Source organism: Mucor velutinosus, assembly GCF_035048745.1.
Source record: "Mucor velutinosus strain NIH1002 chromosome Unknown tig00001553, whole genome shotgun sequence".
NCBI lineage: Eukaryota > Fungi > Mucoromycota > Mucoromycetes > Mucorales > Mucoraceae > Mucor > Mucor velutinosus.
Genome location: NW_027041930.1, coordinates 953,876 through 973,516, shown reverse-complemented (window position 1 = coordinate 973,516; position 19,641 = coordinate 953,876). Strand labels below are relative to the sequence as shown.

The 19,641-nt window shown below is 40.7% G+C and overlaps 6 protein-coding genes across 6 annotated transcripts; 5 read left to right on the top strand and 1 right to left on the bottom strand.

The window, feature by feature from the left end:
• Positions 1–121: 121 nt before the first annotated feature.
• Positions 122–1,640, top strand: GLC7_2 (type 1 serine/threonine-protein phosphatase catalytic subunit glc7; the record flags this gene model as incomplete). The annotated part of the gene is made up of 2 exons (XM_064826927.1): positions 122–821; positions 907–1,640. The coding sequence occupies 2 exons, from the start codon at positions 122–124 to the stop codon at positions 1,638–1,640; spliced, it is 1,434 nt and encodes a 477-aa protein (XP_064675984.1).
• Positions 1,641–4,719: 3,079 nt separating this feature from the next.
• ATC70_007668 (uncharacterized protein) lies at positions 4,720–5,808 on the top strand (the record flags this gene model as incomplete). The annotated part of the gene is made up of 2 exons (XM_064826926.1): positions 4,720–5,301; positions 5,350–5,808. 2 exons carry the CDS (start codon positions 4,720–4,722, stop codon positions 5,806–5,808), a joined length of 1,041 nt encoding a protein of 346 aa, XP_064675983.1.
• A 103-nt stretch (positions 5,809–5,911) lies between these two features.
• On the bottom strand, positions 5,912–7,241 carry PTP4A2 (Protein tyrosine phosphatase type IVA 2; the record flags this gene model as incomplete). The annotated part of the gene is made up of 3 exons (XM_064826925.1): positions 5,912–6,960; positions 7,033–7,114; positions 7,167–7,241. 3 exons carry the CDS (start codon positions 7,239–7,241, stop codon positions 5,912–5,914), a joined length of 1,206 nt encoding a protein of 401 aa, XP_064675982.1.
• A 1,332-nt stretch (positions 7,242–8,573) lies between these two features.
• ATC70_007666 (uncharacterized protein) lies at positions 8,574–13,444 on the top strand (the record flags this gene model as incomplete). The annotated part of the gene is made up of 3 exons (XM_064826924.1): positions 8,574–9,356; positions 9,415–10,871; positions 10,924–13,444. The coding sequence occupies 3 exons, from the start codon at positions 8,574–8,576 to the stop codon at positions 13,442–13,444; spliced, it is 4,761 nt and encodes a 1,586-aa protein (XP_064675981.1).
• Positions 13,445–13,587: 143 nt separating this feature from the next.
• ATC70_007665 (uncharacterized protein) lies at positions 13,588–14,897 on the top strand (the record flags this gene model as incomplete). Its single annotated transcript, XM_064826923.1, has 2 exons — positions 13,588–14,182; positions 14,242–14,897. The coding sequence occupies 2 exons, from the start codon at positions 13,588–13,590 to the stop codon at positions 14,895–14,897; spliced, it is 1,251 nt and encodes a 416-aa protein (XP_064675980.1).
• Positions 14,898–18,786: 3,889 nt separating this feature from the next.
• VTS1_3 (Flap-structured DNA-binding and RNA-binding protein) lies at positions 18,787–19,626 on the top strand (the record flags this gene model as incomplete). The annotated part of the gene is made up of 1 exon (XM_064826922.1): positions 18,787–19,626. The coding sequence occupies one exon, from the start codon at positions 18,787–18,789 to the stop codon at positions 19,624–19,626; it is 840 nt and encodes a 279-aa protein (XP_064675979.1).
• Between the last annotated feature and the right edge of the window lie 15 nt (positions 19,627–19,641).

Below are 19,641 nucleotides of genomic sequence, written 5' to 3'. Positions count from 1 at the left end.
AAATATGTACCTGAATCAACTTTTTGTATCTTTTCACATTAGAAATAGAGGTTCATCTTGATTGCCCTTCTCTCTCTCTCTCTCTCTCTCTCTCTCTTCACTATTTTATCACTGAATAAATATGAGGATCGCATTTTATCATTCAGTACTGTTTGCTTTGATTCTATTTCAAACAATCTCTTCTGTTCAACCACAATTGCTAAACAATGTATCTCATGTGTTGGAGGGCATTACAGAGCCAAAACCTGCTCCTCCTTCATCGTCTTCGCCATCTTCATCAAAAGATACATCTGCTGCTGCACCGCCTCCACCGCCAACTTCCTCATCCTCATCTCCACCACCGCCTCCTGCTCAAACATCCAGCGCACCGCCTACCACCTCGCATCAAGAGACATCTCCACCTCCAGCTACTCAAAGCACATCCAAAGAGACGCCAGTAGCGCCCACAACATCGCAAAAGCCCTCTGTTGATTCGACCGAGAAAAATAGCACATCACCGCCTACTACAAGCAATCCTCCTCCAGCAACGCCCAACACACCTGCAACCACATCAAACAAGCCAACCACAAACGACAATAACAACATGCCTGCACCACCTACTCAATCCACATCGACTACATCCACCTCCTCAGGGGGAACAAAATCAAAATCTGGAAAGACGACATCGACGACAGACGATGCATCCAACAGTGTCGATCCTTCTTCTGGTGTACCTTCTTCAACGGACGGAATCAATCAATCTGTGGCATCCAATGCTTCCAAGAGCAACGATTCTGGTGCCAAGACAGGCACAATTGTAGGTGCAGTCGTTGGTAGTATTTGTAAGTAATCTCTTCACTTTCTCCCTGCTCTCTCCTATATCTCTATTCTATCAATTTCTAACCCTTTTACTACCTCCTTATTAAGTCGGAGTCGCGTTGATTGGAGGTGCATTGACTTGGATCAATCGACATGGTGGATGTGCAAGACGCAGTAACAAGCGTTCTGAAGATTTTGAGGATTATGGATTAGCAGACACTGATTTCCCTCACAACCATCAGCCTCATATGAGATCACCTGGCATGCAGACCGTAAGCTTGGCTGCCAATGGAGCTGCCATTGGAGGTGGATCTGCAGCAATGACGCCTGCATTAGGTGCTGCTACGACTGCAGCAACATCGCCAACTATTCCACGTTTGAATGATCAGGGCACGTTTCATGGCGCTAGTTCAGTAGATGATCCCTACAACAGCTCTCAACAGCAGTTTATGCCTGTCTATCAGTCTCAATTGGAAAATGGCGCTTCCAATCATCAACAACAAATCATCGATTACAATAACGTTCCCATGGATTACAGTCAGCAACAACAGCAACAACAGCAACAACAACAGCCATACTACTATCAACAGCTTCAGGATTCAAATTTGGGAGTCAGTGGTGGTTATTACGATGAACCTGGTTATTATTATGATGGTAGTACGCAGCAACAGCAAGCTATGCCTGCATCAGGCACTACCGCTAATCACAGCCACAACCCAAGCTATGATATGACGGCTCAATACAACCAACAGTATCCAAACACCAATGCTAACATTCATATAGGGGATCAGTATTATAAGCCTGATCAGGTTGACATAAACTCTCATCATCAACGTATGTAAAGAAGCAGATTGGCCTTTTATTATATCATCTATATATTTACTTTCCTTAATGAACCCATTACATTGTAACACACTACTACTACTACTATTATTATTACTACTCTCTTTATACATTATTATAGTTACTTTCTCCCTCTTTTATTTGGATTTGACATGTGGTGATTGATACAGAAAAAAGCATTAAAAATAAACTTTCTCTTTCTTAAAAGATGCAGCTTGCACATTTTGTTGATTAGCTCCATCTTATCAAGGGGTTTACATCCTTGAGCACAATGTCAAAACCTCGAGTTAGATAAAGGAGAGCCTCAGAAATTACCTTTCAAGTTTGTAGTGACGGTAGAGCCGAAATGCAGTAATCACTGTTACTCTTTGATGTTAGACTTATTTGTATCTTGCTGGTGCTTCAGAACTATCGACCTCTACTAACATCAACAGTGTATTCTCAGCTCTAATTGCGTGCATATTATCTGAACTCGCAGCCTTCAATGTAGCTCAAGAAGCACCCTCATCAAATACGCAATAAAAGTGTATCTAATAATTGACGTATTCAACTGATCCAATATGACCACTTGATGAAAACAGATTGGATATGGTACGGACCACCTAGTGATTTGTGCTACCGAGTTATGGACCACCATATTTCAGCATCTGTAATGTCCAGCGCGCCTTACAACCGCCATCATCTCACTAATAAGCTGTATCACTGTACTATGATACAGCGATATAAAAGTGCCACTCAACCTATTATTTCCAGCTGAATATTTTAATGTAATAACATACTCTAAAACTATATCAATGCATACAATGTCTTTTACGTCTTTGTACCATAACAAAAACGCGCCTCTTGGCAGGCATATGTGTGAAATACAACCAAATTCGACAGCTTTCAGGCCTTAATATCTTGACATGTAAACCTCTCTGAGTCACCGGAATAACGCCAAACAATTGTACTCAAGTAGTAATAAATTCCAGGCACCTTTACTCAACTTTTTGGGGACCAAAAAAAAAATTGCCAAAAATTGACCAAAAATTATGAGGGATACCTCATGGTTTTCATCAAAAATCAAACGATTGCATTTTTTGCCTTGAAAACAAAGACTTTTACTACGGTATATATTGAATCAAAATATTTCTCTCAATCCAATGCAACTTCTGAAACCACTTTTATTAAGTCTTCATATGCAAAATTTCGACATTTTGCCCAAAAACCTTATTTCATATTTTCTGGAATTACTTATTAAGTTCATTCAAAACATCCATTTTACTTGGTATCATTGGAAGCGCCTTGAAAAGTACTCCTAGAATATATTAGGAAGTATTTTTTTTTTTTTGTTTTTTTTTTGTAAGGGAGTCGAGCTCCAGGTTTTATTTAAAGTCCTTTAAATGTCATACTGAGGGATAGAAAAGACTGTTGGTGGACCCAATGTCTGCAATGAAGGGGAATAAGATATTTTTGAACTAAGTTGGGAAAGAAATCTACTACTAATAAGGTGCGACTCCTAGAGCCAATACAGTCTTGCGGAAATCGTCAAAATATAGATCATGGATAAGAGTACAAAACACCAAACGAGGACATCAGTACTACGTCAAAAAATCAAACAACTTGCGTTCACCAGGATTTGAACCGGGGATCCTTCCGTTGGCATACGGGAGTTCTACCACTTCGCCCTACCACCAGGGGCATTGTATTAGGAAGTATTTTTTTTTTTTTTGTAGGGGAGTCGAGCTCCAGGTTTTATTTAAAGTCCTTTAAATGTCATGCTGAGGGATAGAAAAGACTGTTGGTGGACCCAATGTCTGCAAAGAAGGGGAATAAGATATTTTTTGAACTAAGTTGGGAAAGAAATCTACTACTAATAAGGTGCGACTCCTAGAGCCAGTACAGTCTTGCGGAAATCGTCAAAATATAGATCATGGATAAGAGCACAAAACACCAAACGAGGACATCAGTACTACGTCAAAAAAATCAAACAACTTGCGTTCACCAGGATTTGAACCGGGATCCTCCCGTTGGCATACGGGAGTTCTACCACTTCGCCCTACCACCAGGGACTGTATTAGGAAGTATGGGCTGATTAGCACAACTTCTATAGTCGAATCTCTCAGAATAGATTTAAGAAATCGAAAAAACACAAAATCTGTCCAATCTTAAACAGAAAAAGTATATCGGAACTTGAAATGGTTTGGGCGCTGCTGGCTGATCAGCATGCCTTTCTGAAGATGACAATGATGATTGCGATACTGATTAAACAAGGAACATGAATTAGAAAGGACTATCGTTTAGCCTGATTTTTTTTTGGTGCTTTCATATCTGACAATGCCAGTCAGTCTAGCTCACCGCCAAAATATATCTAATCGCAACTCCCTAATCATGATTTGCAGTATTTCAACATGGTATGTAAGCAGTGTGCGCGTTCCATTGACTCGTTTAAAAAGACTATTGCCACTGGCTAAGAATTTATTTCAGTATGTAATGAAGTTATCTTTAAACTACTTTCAGAATATTCATTGGGAATGGTGGCTGCAATCTCGCTGACAGTTGGCATATCCTGAGTGCGCTTACCTTCACCAACAGTTATCTCCAATCTCACTTGAGGGTTGAGTTAAATGTGAGCATCCTCGCTGATATGATTCTGGGCCTGTCGTCCTTCTTATTTACTCAGAACCTCACAAGCATGTCTTTGAAAGCGATTACAGGGTTTTTGAGCCGTGTGCGTTGCTCAATGCTAAAAAGCTGCCTAATATTGGCAAACAACATCTCCATATATACATATGAACAATGTGGAACAATGAAAAGCTAGGTCTCAAGCATGTACGTCGCCATGGAAAGAAACAAATGCGGATGTATAACATTTTGTCTTTTATGAATCAATATACCTGATATTGCGCTCAAGTGCCATAAGTATGGAGTCAGTAGGCGGTCCATTACAATTTTCAAGGTGGTCCTTTTCAAGCCTGAAAAAGATATATGTACATTAATCAAGAACCTGTTTAATTGCTGTCAGTCATGTATACTGGAAAATACAAATAACCTACTGCAAATTTCACTTTTCGACTCTTTTCCCTTTATAAAAGTGACATGTGGAGCCGTTTACCTCAAGAATTACTAATCAAAGTATTTGGCTACATTGACTTAAAATCACAACTAGCAGAATGTCGATTGGTCTGTAAATGCTGGTACTCTCAAGCAGACGCTACCCTACTTGGACAACACATTGTTTTGGAGAATGATGGTGATGTGTTGCAGCTGTGCAAGTTTTTGAATGGAGACCCAGCAAGGGGTGGTTTGTTCAAGCATTTGATGCTTCTCGGAGCACACTTTCACGTTTACTTGATGAGCCAACTAGTGCATTTGGTCTTTACATCTACATTGGAGAAATTTGAAGGAAGACTGGAAGGCTGCGGGTCACATGTCTTGCTTGAAATCAATTCCAATGCGTTCAGTGATACATCTGGCTTTGATAGATTGACAATATTGCCAACACCTCAAGAGTTTACGCTCATGTACTTTATCACACTTTTGAAATTCAAACGAAGCTTGCAATCAATGGCTCTCTATCTTACTGACCTGAATCACAGGCTTGAACAACAATACATTATGAAACATTTGCCAGACTTCAAGGCCCTTGTCGTGCTTGATTTGAAGATCAAAATCAATAATGTAGCCGATGTTGAGGAAGCACTACATCATTTCAATCATTTGGAATAGCTTGAGATAGAGCTCGATACAGAATGCGCCTTTATCATGTCTGAAAAGCGACTTTTAGAATGGACAACAAGCAGTATAGTAGTTGCGGAGAGTCTCAACATCTTGGAGGTCAGAGGATGCTCCTTTGGCGATGTTTTCGAGTACCTTTGCTACAAATATCCCAACGTACATACTATCAAACTGGACATTTCAGAATACACGACACCTTCGCTATTATTTCCAGCTTACAATATGACAGAAGAGCAAATCACCATTCAGTCAACGCGCATATCTAAACAACTCATCAACAAATTCTCTCGTGCAGGAATTCACCTCGCTTTACCTCTACCTGAGACTGACAGTATGAAGCTTGAACGGCTAGCTCTTGTTTTATATCATATCGATGGCACTCAACAACTCAAGTATGATGCAAAACAAAAGCTCATTATTTGTGTCGGCCTAGCAGAGGAATCTGCGTGAACATTGCTCTGACATCTTAAATGATGAAGGATTATGTGAAATTTATTGGCTTGGGGTTAAATGACGAAAAACAAAAAAAAAAATTAACTAAAATGAAAGCGGTTTACTCGGACTCTTCATCAGAAGACTCTTCTTCAGAGGCATTCTCGATCCACTCCAAGAAGGGAGCAGCAGCCTTTTTGATAGCCTTGGAAACATCACGTTCAACATAACGCTTGGAGGGCTTCTCACCCCATTTGATATAGACTTCATCTTCAATAATATCCAAGTCATACAACTTCATCAAGATGGTAGGGACCTTCTTCAAAAGAGCATCCTTGAAATCGTTACCGACAAGACGTTCAATACCACCCAAAGTAGCCTTTTGAGACTTTTCATCAGTGACAAACTTTTCGAGCAACTTGGCACGCTTCGGGATTTGAGAGATGATGTTTTCATCAAAGACACCTTGGATCAACACTTGGCAAGCCTTATATTTACCAAGGACACCCAACTCTTCGGCCTTTTCAATGATGGCATCGTCAGAAGAAGCCTTGTTATCCAACAGCCAGACACCAAATGCCTCATACTTGTTTTCACCACCTTCCTCATCGTCATCATCACCACCAGCAAAGGCACCCGAGCCCTTGACCGAGAGTTCTTTCATACGTTGAGCAACCGCGGCCTCACTGGTATCCTCGGACCAATCCTCAAGTGCTAATTTACTCTCCATATTGAGGCCAGCAGCTTGCTTTTGAATACGTTGAGAAATGATATCATCGTCAGAACCATCATCGCCTTCAGGAGAATTGTTGTTATCGGCATCTTCACCAGTGTTGTTGGCTTGAGCAGTAGCAGCCTTACGCTGCTTGCGCATATTTTTGGAGGCAACGGCAGGAGGGTTCTTTACGATAAAAGTAGAGAGCTTGTGGCGCATATCGCCATTGTTTCTAGCACCACATGCTTTGCAGTCCATCAAGATTTCGTCGTTCTTGATAATGATATCCGTTTCGGGGTTCTTACAAGATTGACACAAGACGTATTTGGTGATGAAACCATCGAGTGTGTTTTGGAGTTTGGTGGCGTCATGATCACCGTTTACAATGTAACGTTCATTCTTGTCATCGCATTTCACTTGAGCACCAAGTTCACAACCGAAATACTTGGTAGGGTCTGGATTATTCATCATATTGAAGGTCAGTTTAATGATGATTTGAATGAAAAATTTTTCCATTGGAAACTTACATGAAGGAGGACGGGATAAAGCACGAGCGATTTCAGCCATGTTGGTGATGACAGTCTTGATACCATTGCCTTTACCTTCAACCTAAGGGAGGTGTTAGTTTTTGCTAGATCCCTTGCTTATTGAGTCATCCTACCTTTGCTGTGAGACGAGGCATCTTGTAACGGTAAAAGGAGTCTTGGACGTCACGTCTTACGTTAATAGCAGCCATGATGAGATAGTAATGTGTTGTTTAGAAGAGAAAAGAGATTTACGATTGATATATTGCAAAGATATAAAGAAATAGTGTTGTATTCTTTATATAGAGTTGAATGTTGTGTGGAAGTGGATAAAATTTTAGGAAAGGGTGTGATGCTTCTTTTTAACTTTTAAAAAACGATGTAATTGATGCTGCTCTATGCTGTCTTTCTGTTCGAATATTCGATTCCAAATCAATGACATGTACAAGTTTATACAACTTTTTTTTAGGCAGAAGAGAGTTTTTTTTTTTAAAAAAAAGTGGAAGAAGGGTGTTCTCTTTTTTTAAAAAAAAAAGTGCTGGTGATGAAGAAGAAGAAGAAGAAGAAGAAGAGTTGAAAGCGTACTGCGGTTGAGATGTTTACTTAATTCCTTTGCCTCCCAATGTGACTAGGGAAAAGGCTTTGATGTGGTCCAATGAGTAAGGCATCCTGTCTGCACATTTCCCTCTGAATGGATCAAATGTTTAGCCATTGAAGCCTTGCCAAAACAGATTTCTTTATTGTCCATAAATATCAAAATGGTACAAACCTAGTGAGCCACGTTGCGCTGATGCGATCCATGCTAAATGCTTCCATGATCTCGGTTGAGAGACATTTAATGGAAATTTCGGCATTTCAAACAGTGATGCCTTGGAAGACGTCTCTACCATCCAAATCAACTGGGTAGAGCACAGAAATGGCATGCTATCATCGAGAACATGCTTCTATTGCTGCAGCGTTAATTTTCTCTGCCAAGTCTATTGAAAAGCGCATTGTGATGGCTGTGGATTTGGAGGCAAAAGGTCACATTTACCCTGGTGTGATACGGCGATGATGCCCTTACATGTTTGGAACCAGGCCTGATCCCATTTATAATGTGGTGAGGATATCCTTTACCGCACATCCTGTTACGGAATTCATTCTAGTGTAACACATTGCTCCGTCCTGGTTTCTACAATACCTATCGATGCATGATGCCCATTACGGAAGGCCCTGAGCGGTCTGATCTGACATGTACACGATAAAGTTTGCGTGCTGGAAACAGAACCGTTTGCTCCAGTAAAGCCTAGATTGCGCATCGAGTTCAATTGACACATTGTACGACATAGCAAAAGTTCCAATTTTTGTTTAATTAGCATTCAAATCACGCACAAAGTTACGACATTCGTATGAAATTGGAAAAAGCGGAGAGTTGCTTACTGTATTAACTTTGTTTCAGGAAGCCAAGATGAGGGTTTTTGGTACCTTTTTTTTTCTTTAGATGATTAAATTAGTTTCTCTCTTCTCTTGTTCTTCTTTCCGCTTTCTTTCACTTTTCTTGAAAAATGGGCAGTTCTACAAGCAAGAACGATTCGACCAGCAACATCATTGTAGATTTATACGCTTCAGAAACCACCAATCAATTATTAAAGACACATTTGACAAATCAAAGAATTGCAGATGTCCTCAAACACCCAACATCGACCATTTCCTCCACCACATCTACCTCTTCTGCCACCATGTCAAACGCCAATGAACACACATCATACTCTAGCCTTGTCAATCGACAATCTATCCCTACACGCGTTTGGGTGGCACAATGTAAGATTTACGGCTTTGGCACCCAGATGAATGTAGCCGAAGGATTCCGAGAATTACTGCAATTGAAAGACGAGAAAGAAGCCTTTTATCCACTAGCATGCTACTACTATGACCAGCAAGACTACGCCGATGCCTACCAGTACTTTCATAAGCTCCGGAAAGACAGCCATTTTGCTCAATATCGAATCGCATTGATGTTGTTTCATGGACAAGGCATTGCTACCGACCATCAAAAGGCATTTCATTATATGAAGCTGGCAGCCAACAATAGCAACAAGTACGCTCAGTTTATTATGGGCTTTTATTATGAACACGGCATACTTGTCAAACAATCAACGCAAACATCCAAAATGTGGTACGAGAGATCTGCAAACCAAGGCTTTGCGGAGGCCCAAACTGCAATGGCTAATTTATTGATCAATGACATTGATGTCGTGGTGGATGACAAGAAGCTCATTGACATTTCAAGTGGCCATCAGTCATTGAAAGATCGAGCCTTAAGCTGGCTATCCAAAGCAATTGAACAAGTAAGAACAGAACGCAGTACTACATGGGACCAAGACGCCGCTAACAGATTTTGGACAGGAAAGCGCAAGTGCGTTGATTCGATTAGGTGCTCTGCATGAAGAAGGCATACTAGTGGAAAAGGATGATAAAAAGACCATTGAATACTACACAAGAGCAGCCAATGCACCCTATGCGTCTACATCTATCCTGTCTTTAGCGCATTACCTAGTGGGCATCAATTACAGACTAGGTGACCTGGGCCTCGAGCAGGATTTTGGATTGGCATTAAAGCATTTGACGCTGTCTGCAGATGCAGGCTATGCTCCAGCACAACGCGCCTTGGGTCTCATGTATGCAGAAGGCATTGGCACACCAAAAGACGACATCAAGGCCACCAGCCTTTTTGAAAAAGCAGCAAATCAAGGTGATATACGATCATTAGGGCTCTTGACAAATCAACGTCAACAACCACAAGCCAGTAATTTGGCTTCTGCCCTCTCTCTTTACGAGAAAGCAGCCAAAGCCGGATCGCTTGCTGCACAACTCTCACTTGCAGAGCTACTACAGCGTACAGGACAGCATGCGTTAGCCTTCAAGTGGTTTGAAACGGCTTCCAAGCATGTGCCTACTTTGAAAAACAAACAACAAAAGATCTCTATTTTGGACTTCAGTGTAGGCTTTGTATCGCAACGCAACTTGGCTCGACTGATGGTGGCACGGTATCGTTATAATGGCTGGGGCAGCGTCAAGCAAGATCGGTTGTGGGCATTTGAGGAGTTTAGAACGCTGTCTATTAATGGATACCCCGATGCGCACTACTGGTTAGCTGCTTGTTACGAAGAAGGTGTACAACAGGAGGTTGATGGTCTTGAGTCATGGATTGTCAAACCGGATTTGGACCTTGCATTTTCACTCTACACAAAAGCTGCAGAAGCCGGTGACATGGATGGTCAGTTCCAAACGGCCTACATGCTGTCGAATGGCATCGGTGTATCCAAGCATGTCGATGCAGCGTTTCCCTGGTATACTAAATCTGCTGAGCAAGGACACAAAACAGCACAATATAGTCTAGGCATGTACTATGAAAATGGGTTGGGTATTCCAGTGGACCTTGACAGGGCCAAGCAGTGGTACGAGCTGGCAGCAGAGGAATTACCTATGGCCATGGTGAGATTAGCAAACGTGTTGATGCGTTTGGATGATAGCAAGGAAACGATCAAGACAGCTATTGGTTGGCTAAAGAGAGCAATCGATCATGGAGATGTAACTGCATTACGTGAGATGGCAACCATGTATAAAAACGGCTTAATTGATTTGGAATCGACTACTACTACCAGCGCCACATCGTTAGATCGGTACCGCATTGCATTCAACTATTTCCAGCAAGCAGCAGACAAAGATGATGCTCTTTCATGGCACGAGCTTTCTAAATTTTATGAAGGCTATTATGATACAGAAGATGAGATGGTGGTGCCTGCGAGTTTCGGGAAGGCTGTCATGTGTCTCAAAAAGGCGGAAGATCTAGGTTATGCACCGTATGTTACATGCACCACACATCCAATGTTAAGTTTTCTCACTCCATCTTAGTGCCGTTCTCGATCTGGCAGATCTGTACTATAGAAACGAAAAGATAGACGAGACCATGCTGATCTACTCTGAACTAGCGATATCTCAAGAAGCGCAGCCAAGCATTATCAAGAAAGCACGTATTGAAGCGGCTAAAATCGTCATATTCGAGAATTATGGAAACGAGCAGGACCAAACCAAAGTGCATTCATGGCTACTGGACATCATTAAGCAGGACAGTATGAGGCATTTGGGCGAGTTATGTGAAGTGCACGAATTGCTTGGCTACTGTGCAGAGAACGGTATTGGAACAGACGTCAACAAGGATGATGCCATCTTATTCTACATGGATTGCGTAAACGAAAGCTGTCAACAAGACCAGCTACAGCAGTACAAGCACTGGGCCAAAGAACGCTCCCTATGTAGACTCGTCTATAGGCACATGGATGACAAGGACTATGCCTCTGCCTTCATGTACTTGCACATGCTGAAGCCAAGTCTCGAAAGAATGGGCCAGCTACTGTCAGCAGACGCTAGCATACAAGCTCGGCGCATGAAGTATTTCCTAGGTTATTTGTACATGCATGGATACGGTGTTGACAAGGACACAGTGGAAGGCTTGAAATGGCTATCAGATGCTGCTGATAAAGGCGATGGTGATGCAGCTTATGAAATTGGTATCCATCTAACAGACAAGCAAGACGATGTGCTCTCACAAGAGATATGTCGACGATTTCAACAAGGCGTTTTGGCTGGACACGCTGGTTGTATGCGGGAACTAGCATGTGTGCTGTTGGCTGAAGAAATGGATCAGTCCTTCCTGGACGAAGATTACGATGGTGGTGCCGAAATTTTGGGTTTACTGCAAACAGCAAGTCAATTAGGCGATGCTAAAGCCATGTATCGATTGGGACAAGCTTACGAACATGGCTTGGGCGACGTGATTCCCGAGAAAGATCTAGACAAGGCCCTTCAGCACTACATAAGTGCTGCCGAAGCCAACCATGAGGAAGCCATGTTGAAAGCGGGTGAGATACTGGGTAGTGCTATAGGTCGACATGAAGAAGCAATTCAATGGTTCCAAAAGGCAGTAGAGGAATTTGACAATATACAGGCAAAAGTCATGCTGATATCATACAGCTTTCAAGGGATGTCTACGGAGAGCAATGAGCAGCAACTCGACTTGGAATCGAATATCAATGACAGCAGGAACTTTGAGCAATTACAAAAACTTGTGGATAGCGAGGTGAATTCAGTCGATCAAAAGACGAGATCAGTAGTCAATACTGGCAATCAAGAAGCACAGACAAAGTCAAAAAGAGATGGCCTGGGTCTCGCATTCTATATACTTGGGCAATGCTTAGAGTTGGGGAGAGGCACGCCTGTCAATCTACCTTTGGCCAAAGAATGGTACCATCGCTCTGTTCACATGTCTGAGAATGTGGACGCCATGTGGAGACTGGGTGTTATATATGGCGAACTAGAAGACGACTACACCAACGCGCTTCAATGGTACCAAAGTGCAGCTGAAAAGGGCAAGCATCGCGAATCACACTTTCAGTTGGGTATCTTTCATTTGCACGGTATAGCTGATGTGGAGGTGAATTTAGCGGTTGCAAAAAAGCATTTCTCCAAGGCAGCAGAGCAGGGACATCCCAAGGCAACTTACGAACTAGGACGTATCGTGTGGTACAAGGACGCTGATCATCTCTATGGCTACGAGCTTTTCAAAGTAGCTGCTCAGCAATTACATGTTCCTGCGGCTTTGCGAGAGTTGGGCAATTTATCACATACTGGTTTTTCTTTACATGGCATTGAGGTGTGTGAGCAAAATCGCAAGGTAGCGTTTGCCTACTACTGTGAAGCTGCTCGGCTAGGAGATCCTATTGCTGCCCTGATGGTTGGCAATTATTTTGAAGAAGGCTATTTGAAAGAAGAACTAGGACAAAACAGTGAACGTGCCTTGCAGTGGTATGAATCAGCGTATCGATTGAATTGTGGTGGCCTTTCCGAACTGGCGATTGGCAAATTAAAGCACACGATTGCGGATACAATACAGGATATCAGAGAAGCGGATGATATGAGGGAAGAAGCGATTGTTTGGTTTGAAAGTGCAGCGCACAATTTACCTGACGGCGCCAACTTTAGTGCTCGCATCATGATTGCTTTGTATCAGCTGAATGGATGGGGTCGAAAAAGACGAGATGCTGAAACAGGGCTTCAAATGTTGTTGGAGATTGTTGAAGCAGGTGGATCAGATGCCATCGTACTTGTAGCGCAGTGTTATGAAGAAGGTATCGGCGCTGACTATGACATGAACAAGGCTTTCGATTACTGGAAAAAGGCAGCAGAGCTAAACAATGCCAGAGCACTACAGAGATTGGGCGATTTTTATGCATTAGGCTTGACCGGGCAAATCGATAAATCATTAGCCAGTGAATACTACCATCAAGCCAAGACACTGACAGAAAATCACTGCAATAAACGGCATAGTGGCTACTCTTTAGAATCATTTGCTTCATCATTATCGACATCCCAATAGACATACCTCCATATCACTCTTGTAAATAGTATCAAATCAAAAAATAAATCATTTAGAAATCTACGCAGCAAAAAAAAAATAAGTTATAAAATGCTTGGCGTTACACGCTTTCCAATCTCCCATCTTTTCTCTCTTTACAAATCATGTCCAAGAAACAACAGCACGACTACTACTATTCATTCATTTCGCCCCCAACAGAGGAACCTGCTTCATCTTCCTCTTCATCTCTACCTCCCAATCCTTCAGCGCCTCCCTCGACATCAGACTCTTTCTTGCCTCCTCCTCCTCCTTCCTATGACGATGCTTTGGTGCCTTCAGCTACTACTGCCTTCCAGCCTGCACCTCCTCCCAATAAACCCAACTATGATGGCTACGTATTAGATGCCTCCAGTCCGCCTTTCAATCCAAACGTCATGCCACTGATGGCTATGCCAGTGCCAGATAACAACAGTAATATACCTCACAATACAAGCGATTATGGTCTGCTCGATCAGGATGATTACAGCAACAGACCTAATGCACCGTTACTTTCAGATACCGAAACAAACTTCAACAATGGTGATGATCCATTTCGTGGAAGACCAGCACCGCCTGGATACTCTCTTTACAGAGCCAAGTATGAAATCGTGCGAGATGGCATTATATCTAGAGACAAACACATTAATCAAGATGGTGAAGCCTTGCTCCAATTCTTGTGTCAACACAACAAGCCACCACGTATGAAGATTCATTTTTATGGTAGGTGTATATTGCTGTGTCACTGTATATGGATCACTACAACTCGAGTCTCTTATTAGGCTACCATGAAGAAACTGTTTGGGTCTCACAGAGTACTCGAAACCAGGATGGAGAGCTTGTTGAGGAGCGTGTGCCATCCACAAGACGCATTGACGATTTTGAATTCGACATTGATTGTAGCAGTAATATTTCAAATGTGTGTCAGGGCATCTATATTTTACCCAACCCAAAAACTGGAGAACAAAAGACGCTTCGACAACTGTGCGATGATTATTGTCATTCCAAAAACAAGCTAAAGGAACTCAAACTGACAAAGCAAGTGGATTGGGATTACAATGGATTGTCGAGGGCCTTAACCAGCGCTATCCGTGATTCTGGATTTTACGAGCATGTTGAGATCACATATGTCATGGAGAATCACGAGATTGTGGTTAAAACTGATTTCAGTATATCTCGATGGGTGGATAATCGTTGGGTCAAGTTGGCCCTGATATTATCTTGCCTTTGGATCATTGTCTATCCACTTGTATGGGTATTCAAGCAGAAATTTGGTCATTCGGATTTGAAAAGTGCTTGGAATATGAACATCTCGGAAAGAGATTGGTATGGTCTGCATATTGAAGATGTTATCAATTCATGTCGTGGTAATTATATCACTGGTGGTCGATTTTTCAAGAAGAGGCCATCATCCTATTCAGTCAATATGAAATTGTAATAAACATGCTAAGGTATTTCAATAGTTTTTGATCTGCCTTCAGTACGGCTCTACCTTAAGCTAGTGATCTGTTTATACCCAAGTTGAAGCAATGACAAGGGACTAATTGCAGCTTTGTTGCGTTCAAAATTTGGAAACAGAGAAGCATGTAAATAATCCATAATGAAATCAAATAAAACTTTCAAATTGAATTACATACGTTTTTTGATTGAATTATCTGATGTAATCTAGCACTCAGTACTTGACGTTTATCGCTATTATGTGTAATATTCAATAACAGATGCCAGACACTTGACACGACAGATTAAGGATCATTCAGACCAACATTGATGATACCTTACGGCATCCTCTACAAAAGAGCATTGTTGAATTATAACCTATGGCAACAATACCAATAAAGCATATAATATGATACATTGAAGATTCCTTAATCAGCTACTACTGGCTGGCACATCAATCTTTATACATTAGCTCTCACTGCTTGGGTTTTAGTAATAAAGGAACGAAAAGCTCCACATCCCTTGCATCGTATACATTTTACTACAAGTTCAATTTTAAGCTGCTCTTTGTCAAATCAACAATGACAGAGGAAATCCCAGCTTTTCCCCTAGCGAGCTCCGTATGTATTACTACTACTGATAAAAACTAATGCATTTATTATTAGAAGCACTTGTATACGTAATATTACCTAAGTTCTAAAGCATATCGTACAGCTTAAAGTATAACACGAAAGTATAGTTTTCCGTAAATCAGTGACCTGTAAATTGTACGTGCCATGCTTCAAAATCTTTTAACAAAACCTTACATATACTGTGTGAGACCTTAATATGTTAGACGGTACATCATCTCCATATGGCAATTTCGAGAAGCAAAAGAGTCATTTCAATTATTTCAAATCCCGATTTCGGAGTTTGTCGATTTGAGACCCCGCTATTGCGTAGAATACGATGGTGCAATTCAAATCTACGTAGGTAGCATGGTTGTTGAGAAAATGGAGATTTTAGAGAACGGTTAATTTTGAATAGATGCTGCTAGTAAAAGTTTTTAAGTTATTATATGAATATGGGATGTATGTGTAGTGAAAGTTGTAGAGGGTGGTTTTTTTGACTAGGACATGTTTAATGTGGGGTTACTGATGTTGAGGATATAGATCATCTCTGAGTGGCAAATGTATTAAGCGTCGTTTATTACATAAGAGGATCTGAGAATGAGCTGAGATGCATAGTAGAAGTGAGAGGTCTTTATTCAAGCAGCACGAAGGAACATGAGTGGTGCCATCAAATGGCTAATCTATATCCTGGTTCCTAGAGAGTGGTAGCCTATGGCCTTTCGTCCCGGGAAGTGGGTTTCAATTCCGACAAATGTTCTTCCGTCAAATCTACTAGAAATACCATTCTATCCTGGATCATTTTTGTTGTTTATCCTTGACTGGTGGTTCATGAGTTCTGATGCAGCACATCCTCGTTACTGGTTCAAGGCTTATACAATTATCTCGCATTCAAGATCAAGGTCCTATTGCTGCGGCACTGTTGTCAAATAACTATAAATACCTTTGATATCTACACTAGTTTTGATCCCTATTCAATCTTGGAATAACATAATAAATATATTCAGTTCTAATTGTATTTACTCTGTCTATATTTCGTTATTCTAAACAACTGAGGGCGGCGATGTCGATGAGTAATGACGGAAAATGTTCCAGAGGACCAATTTTCAAAGGGCCATACGTCTGGATTCTACTAAGTGAACGAGAGCTTCAAGCATAGTAGCTTTTGTTTATTTTTCAATTCTTTATACGATGGTATGGTTATTATAGATAAATAAGTAAAAAGTTGAATATACCCTGCTTGTAGCTCATAAAATATATGACTTTGAGCAAATTTATGAAGGAAACGTACATCTGGTACTTGAAATTCTTATAGCATAATGGACATAATGTAGAGCTATCGAATGGTTTCTGTCTTGTGCGAATCCGGTTAGTATTTGTCGAGGTACGGCCAAAAAAGGGTATCGTGCAAAATCATTGATTTTTCTTCAAAATCTACGTGTGATAGCAAGTAAAAAATCTGGTGACGATTTTTTGGTCAGGACAAGAATGACAATATTTCATGATAGAGTGATGCCAGAGCTTCAAGCAATAACTCATTCGATAGGAATTTTTTTAGTCTACGATGCCTAGTAATGCTTAACAAAATGTTTTGATGACAGATACTGATTATTCTTTTGAAAACAGTCAGAAAATCGCAAAAACAATCGTATCAAATATCAGGTGAACAATGTACCGCAGAGACTTGAAACAAATATCATTGTATTCTCCTTTGAATTTTCTACAAGCTTTATATACGTTTGAAGGGGTGTTTATTATCAAGAAACGCGTAATTTTAAGGTTGATAGATTTCGGAATCCCATGGATCATCATTCAGAATAATAGAAATTGAATCTCCGTTTAGCCTTTGCATGTGTATACGGCACATGTATGAATTTGACCAAGCATTTTAAAAATCGGAGCGTACGAAAAGGGCCATATTAACTTGCTGGTCTCAAGTTATCAATAGATACCTGACATGTTGAAGAATCTTGTTGTCAAGACTAGACAACTGTAGCTTGCTTTATTCAAGAATAATAACTTTTCCAATATAAAATATGTATATTCCCCCGCTTAAAAATAGCATCTCCAATGTCGATTATCTCATGAAGTATGCATTTCCAATATAATGTTTCCACTTAGGATTTGCTCCAATATTATTATTCTACAACATATTTAAGTTTGACGAGATTCTAATTTTTTTACCTACGAGGACCTGGATGTACAAAATGTTTTTTTAATTTTGAGGTTTTCAACTTTTGGACGATCGAAAATCGATTTTCAAAATATTGATGCTAGAGCCTTGAGACTAGCATGTTCCTATAACAGTTTTTTGCGTAGAATACGATGGCGCAATTTAAATCTACGTAGGTAGCATGGTTTTTGAGAAAATGGAGATTTTAAAGAACGGTTAATTTTGAATAGATGGTGCTAGTAAAACTTTTTAAATTATTATATAAATGCATACTTTATTGGCATTATTAGATCCTGTAGGCCCTTAGAAGCTGATTATATTGTTTAAATTACCATCATTGGTGCAATTGTCGTATGTATTGATAAAAATTTTAGAATATATATGGGTAAATGTATACAAAAGAATAAGCAACTGCAGGTCTGTGTGTATCTGACACTAATTAAGCGCTAAAAATAAATCCAGCATGCACCTGTCGTAACTATTTACATCTTTTGTTACACAAGTCAATTAGTATAAATACTGTAGGGGGAAAAACTGTCCCGTTCGTTCAAATAATCTTGACTTTTACCCAGTATATTGCCAAAACTCAGAAAACAAAGCTACCCCATACTGCGTTCGATAGAACAGCCTATAGGGATTACAGCAACATAAAAACCTTATGGCTAGACTATATTTTAATCCCAGTATAACCAGCTAAAGTGAGACGTGGCAAAATTGTTAGGTGGGTAATTCTAGATGATATAAAATGGTTGATATCTTTACTTCCAATAGACGTATTGAAGAAATCTAAAAAACTACCCGCGGTATGCTCAGGATATTTAATATCCCGGGAGCACTCTAAAAGTGTAAAAGAAGCTAGTTTCTTCATGTTTTTTCTTTATTTCTTTGCTTTCTTATTTTTTTTCAAAACTTTCATTTTGCCTGCTCGTTTAACACAAGATTTGCGCAACATTCTCCAATCTTTGCTCCAACGTGGTCTTTCGCTCTCAAAGATAAAGAATTTTTATCCAGGAGTGGGTAACTCTACCCTTACAAGGCTCAGAAAAGTATATTGCCCTGACCCAGCTAGACCTCTTGGCGGAAGACCGAAAAAACTTGATGCTAAAATTATGTCCCTAGTGTCAAGAGGACTTCGATCAGGTGCTTTAGATAATCCCCGAGCAGCACAAGAAATTTTAAGATCGATGGGCCATGATATGTCAATTAATGGCATCCGCAAGTCATTGAGACGAAATGGACTTAAATCTCGTAGAAAAGTAAAGACCAATTTTGTTAGCAAGACAAACAAGCGGCTTCGATTGGTGTGGGCTAAAAAGCATAGGCATCTTACTATTGCTGATTGGCGTCGTTGGGTGTTTTCGGATGAAACAAGAATAAACCTTTGGGGCTCAGATGGTAATTCTTTTTACTGGACGAATGGTGGCCGAATCATGCAGTCGTATCAAGTCAAGTCTCAGTTGCAGGGAAATGACGGTGGGGTCATGTTCTGGAGTTGCATAACAGCGGAGGGGCCTGGTTATGGTACTACCATTATTGAAGACGCAATAAACTCGGGCTTGTATGTCAATATTTCGAAGACATCATTGAACGACACTCTTGAGCACTTTGGGAAGACACCATCTGATGTGCGATTTCAACAAGACAGAGCAACACCGCATACATCGGGCATTACTAAACAATGGTTCACCAACAATGGGTTTAACCTAGTCGAAATCATGGATTGGCCCCCTCAAAGTCCCAATCTTAATCCCATTGAACATGTCTGGCATCTCCTAAAGCTTCATCTTAATAAGTATCCCACTAGGCCCTCTACAAAAGAAGAATTAGAGCGGCGTATTAACATTCAGCGGTACAAAATAACAGAAAAAGAGTGCCAGAAATATATTGATAGTATGCCTGCCCGAATCAAGGCTGTCATCAAGAGCAAAGGTGGTTCAACTCACTATTAATGATTTTTGTTGTGC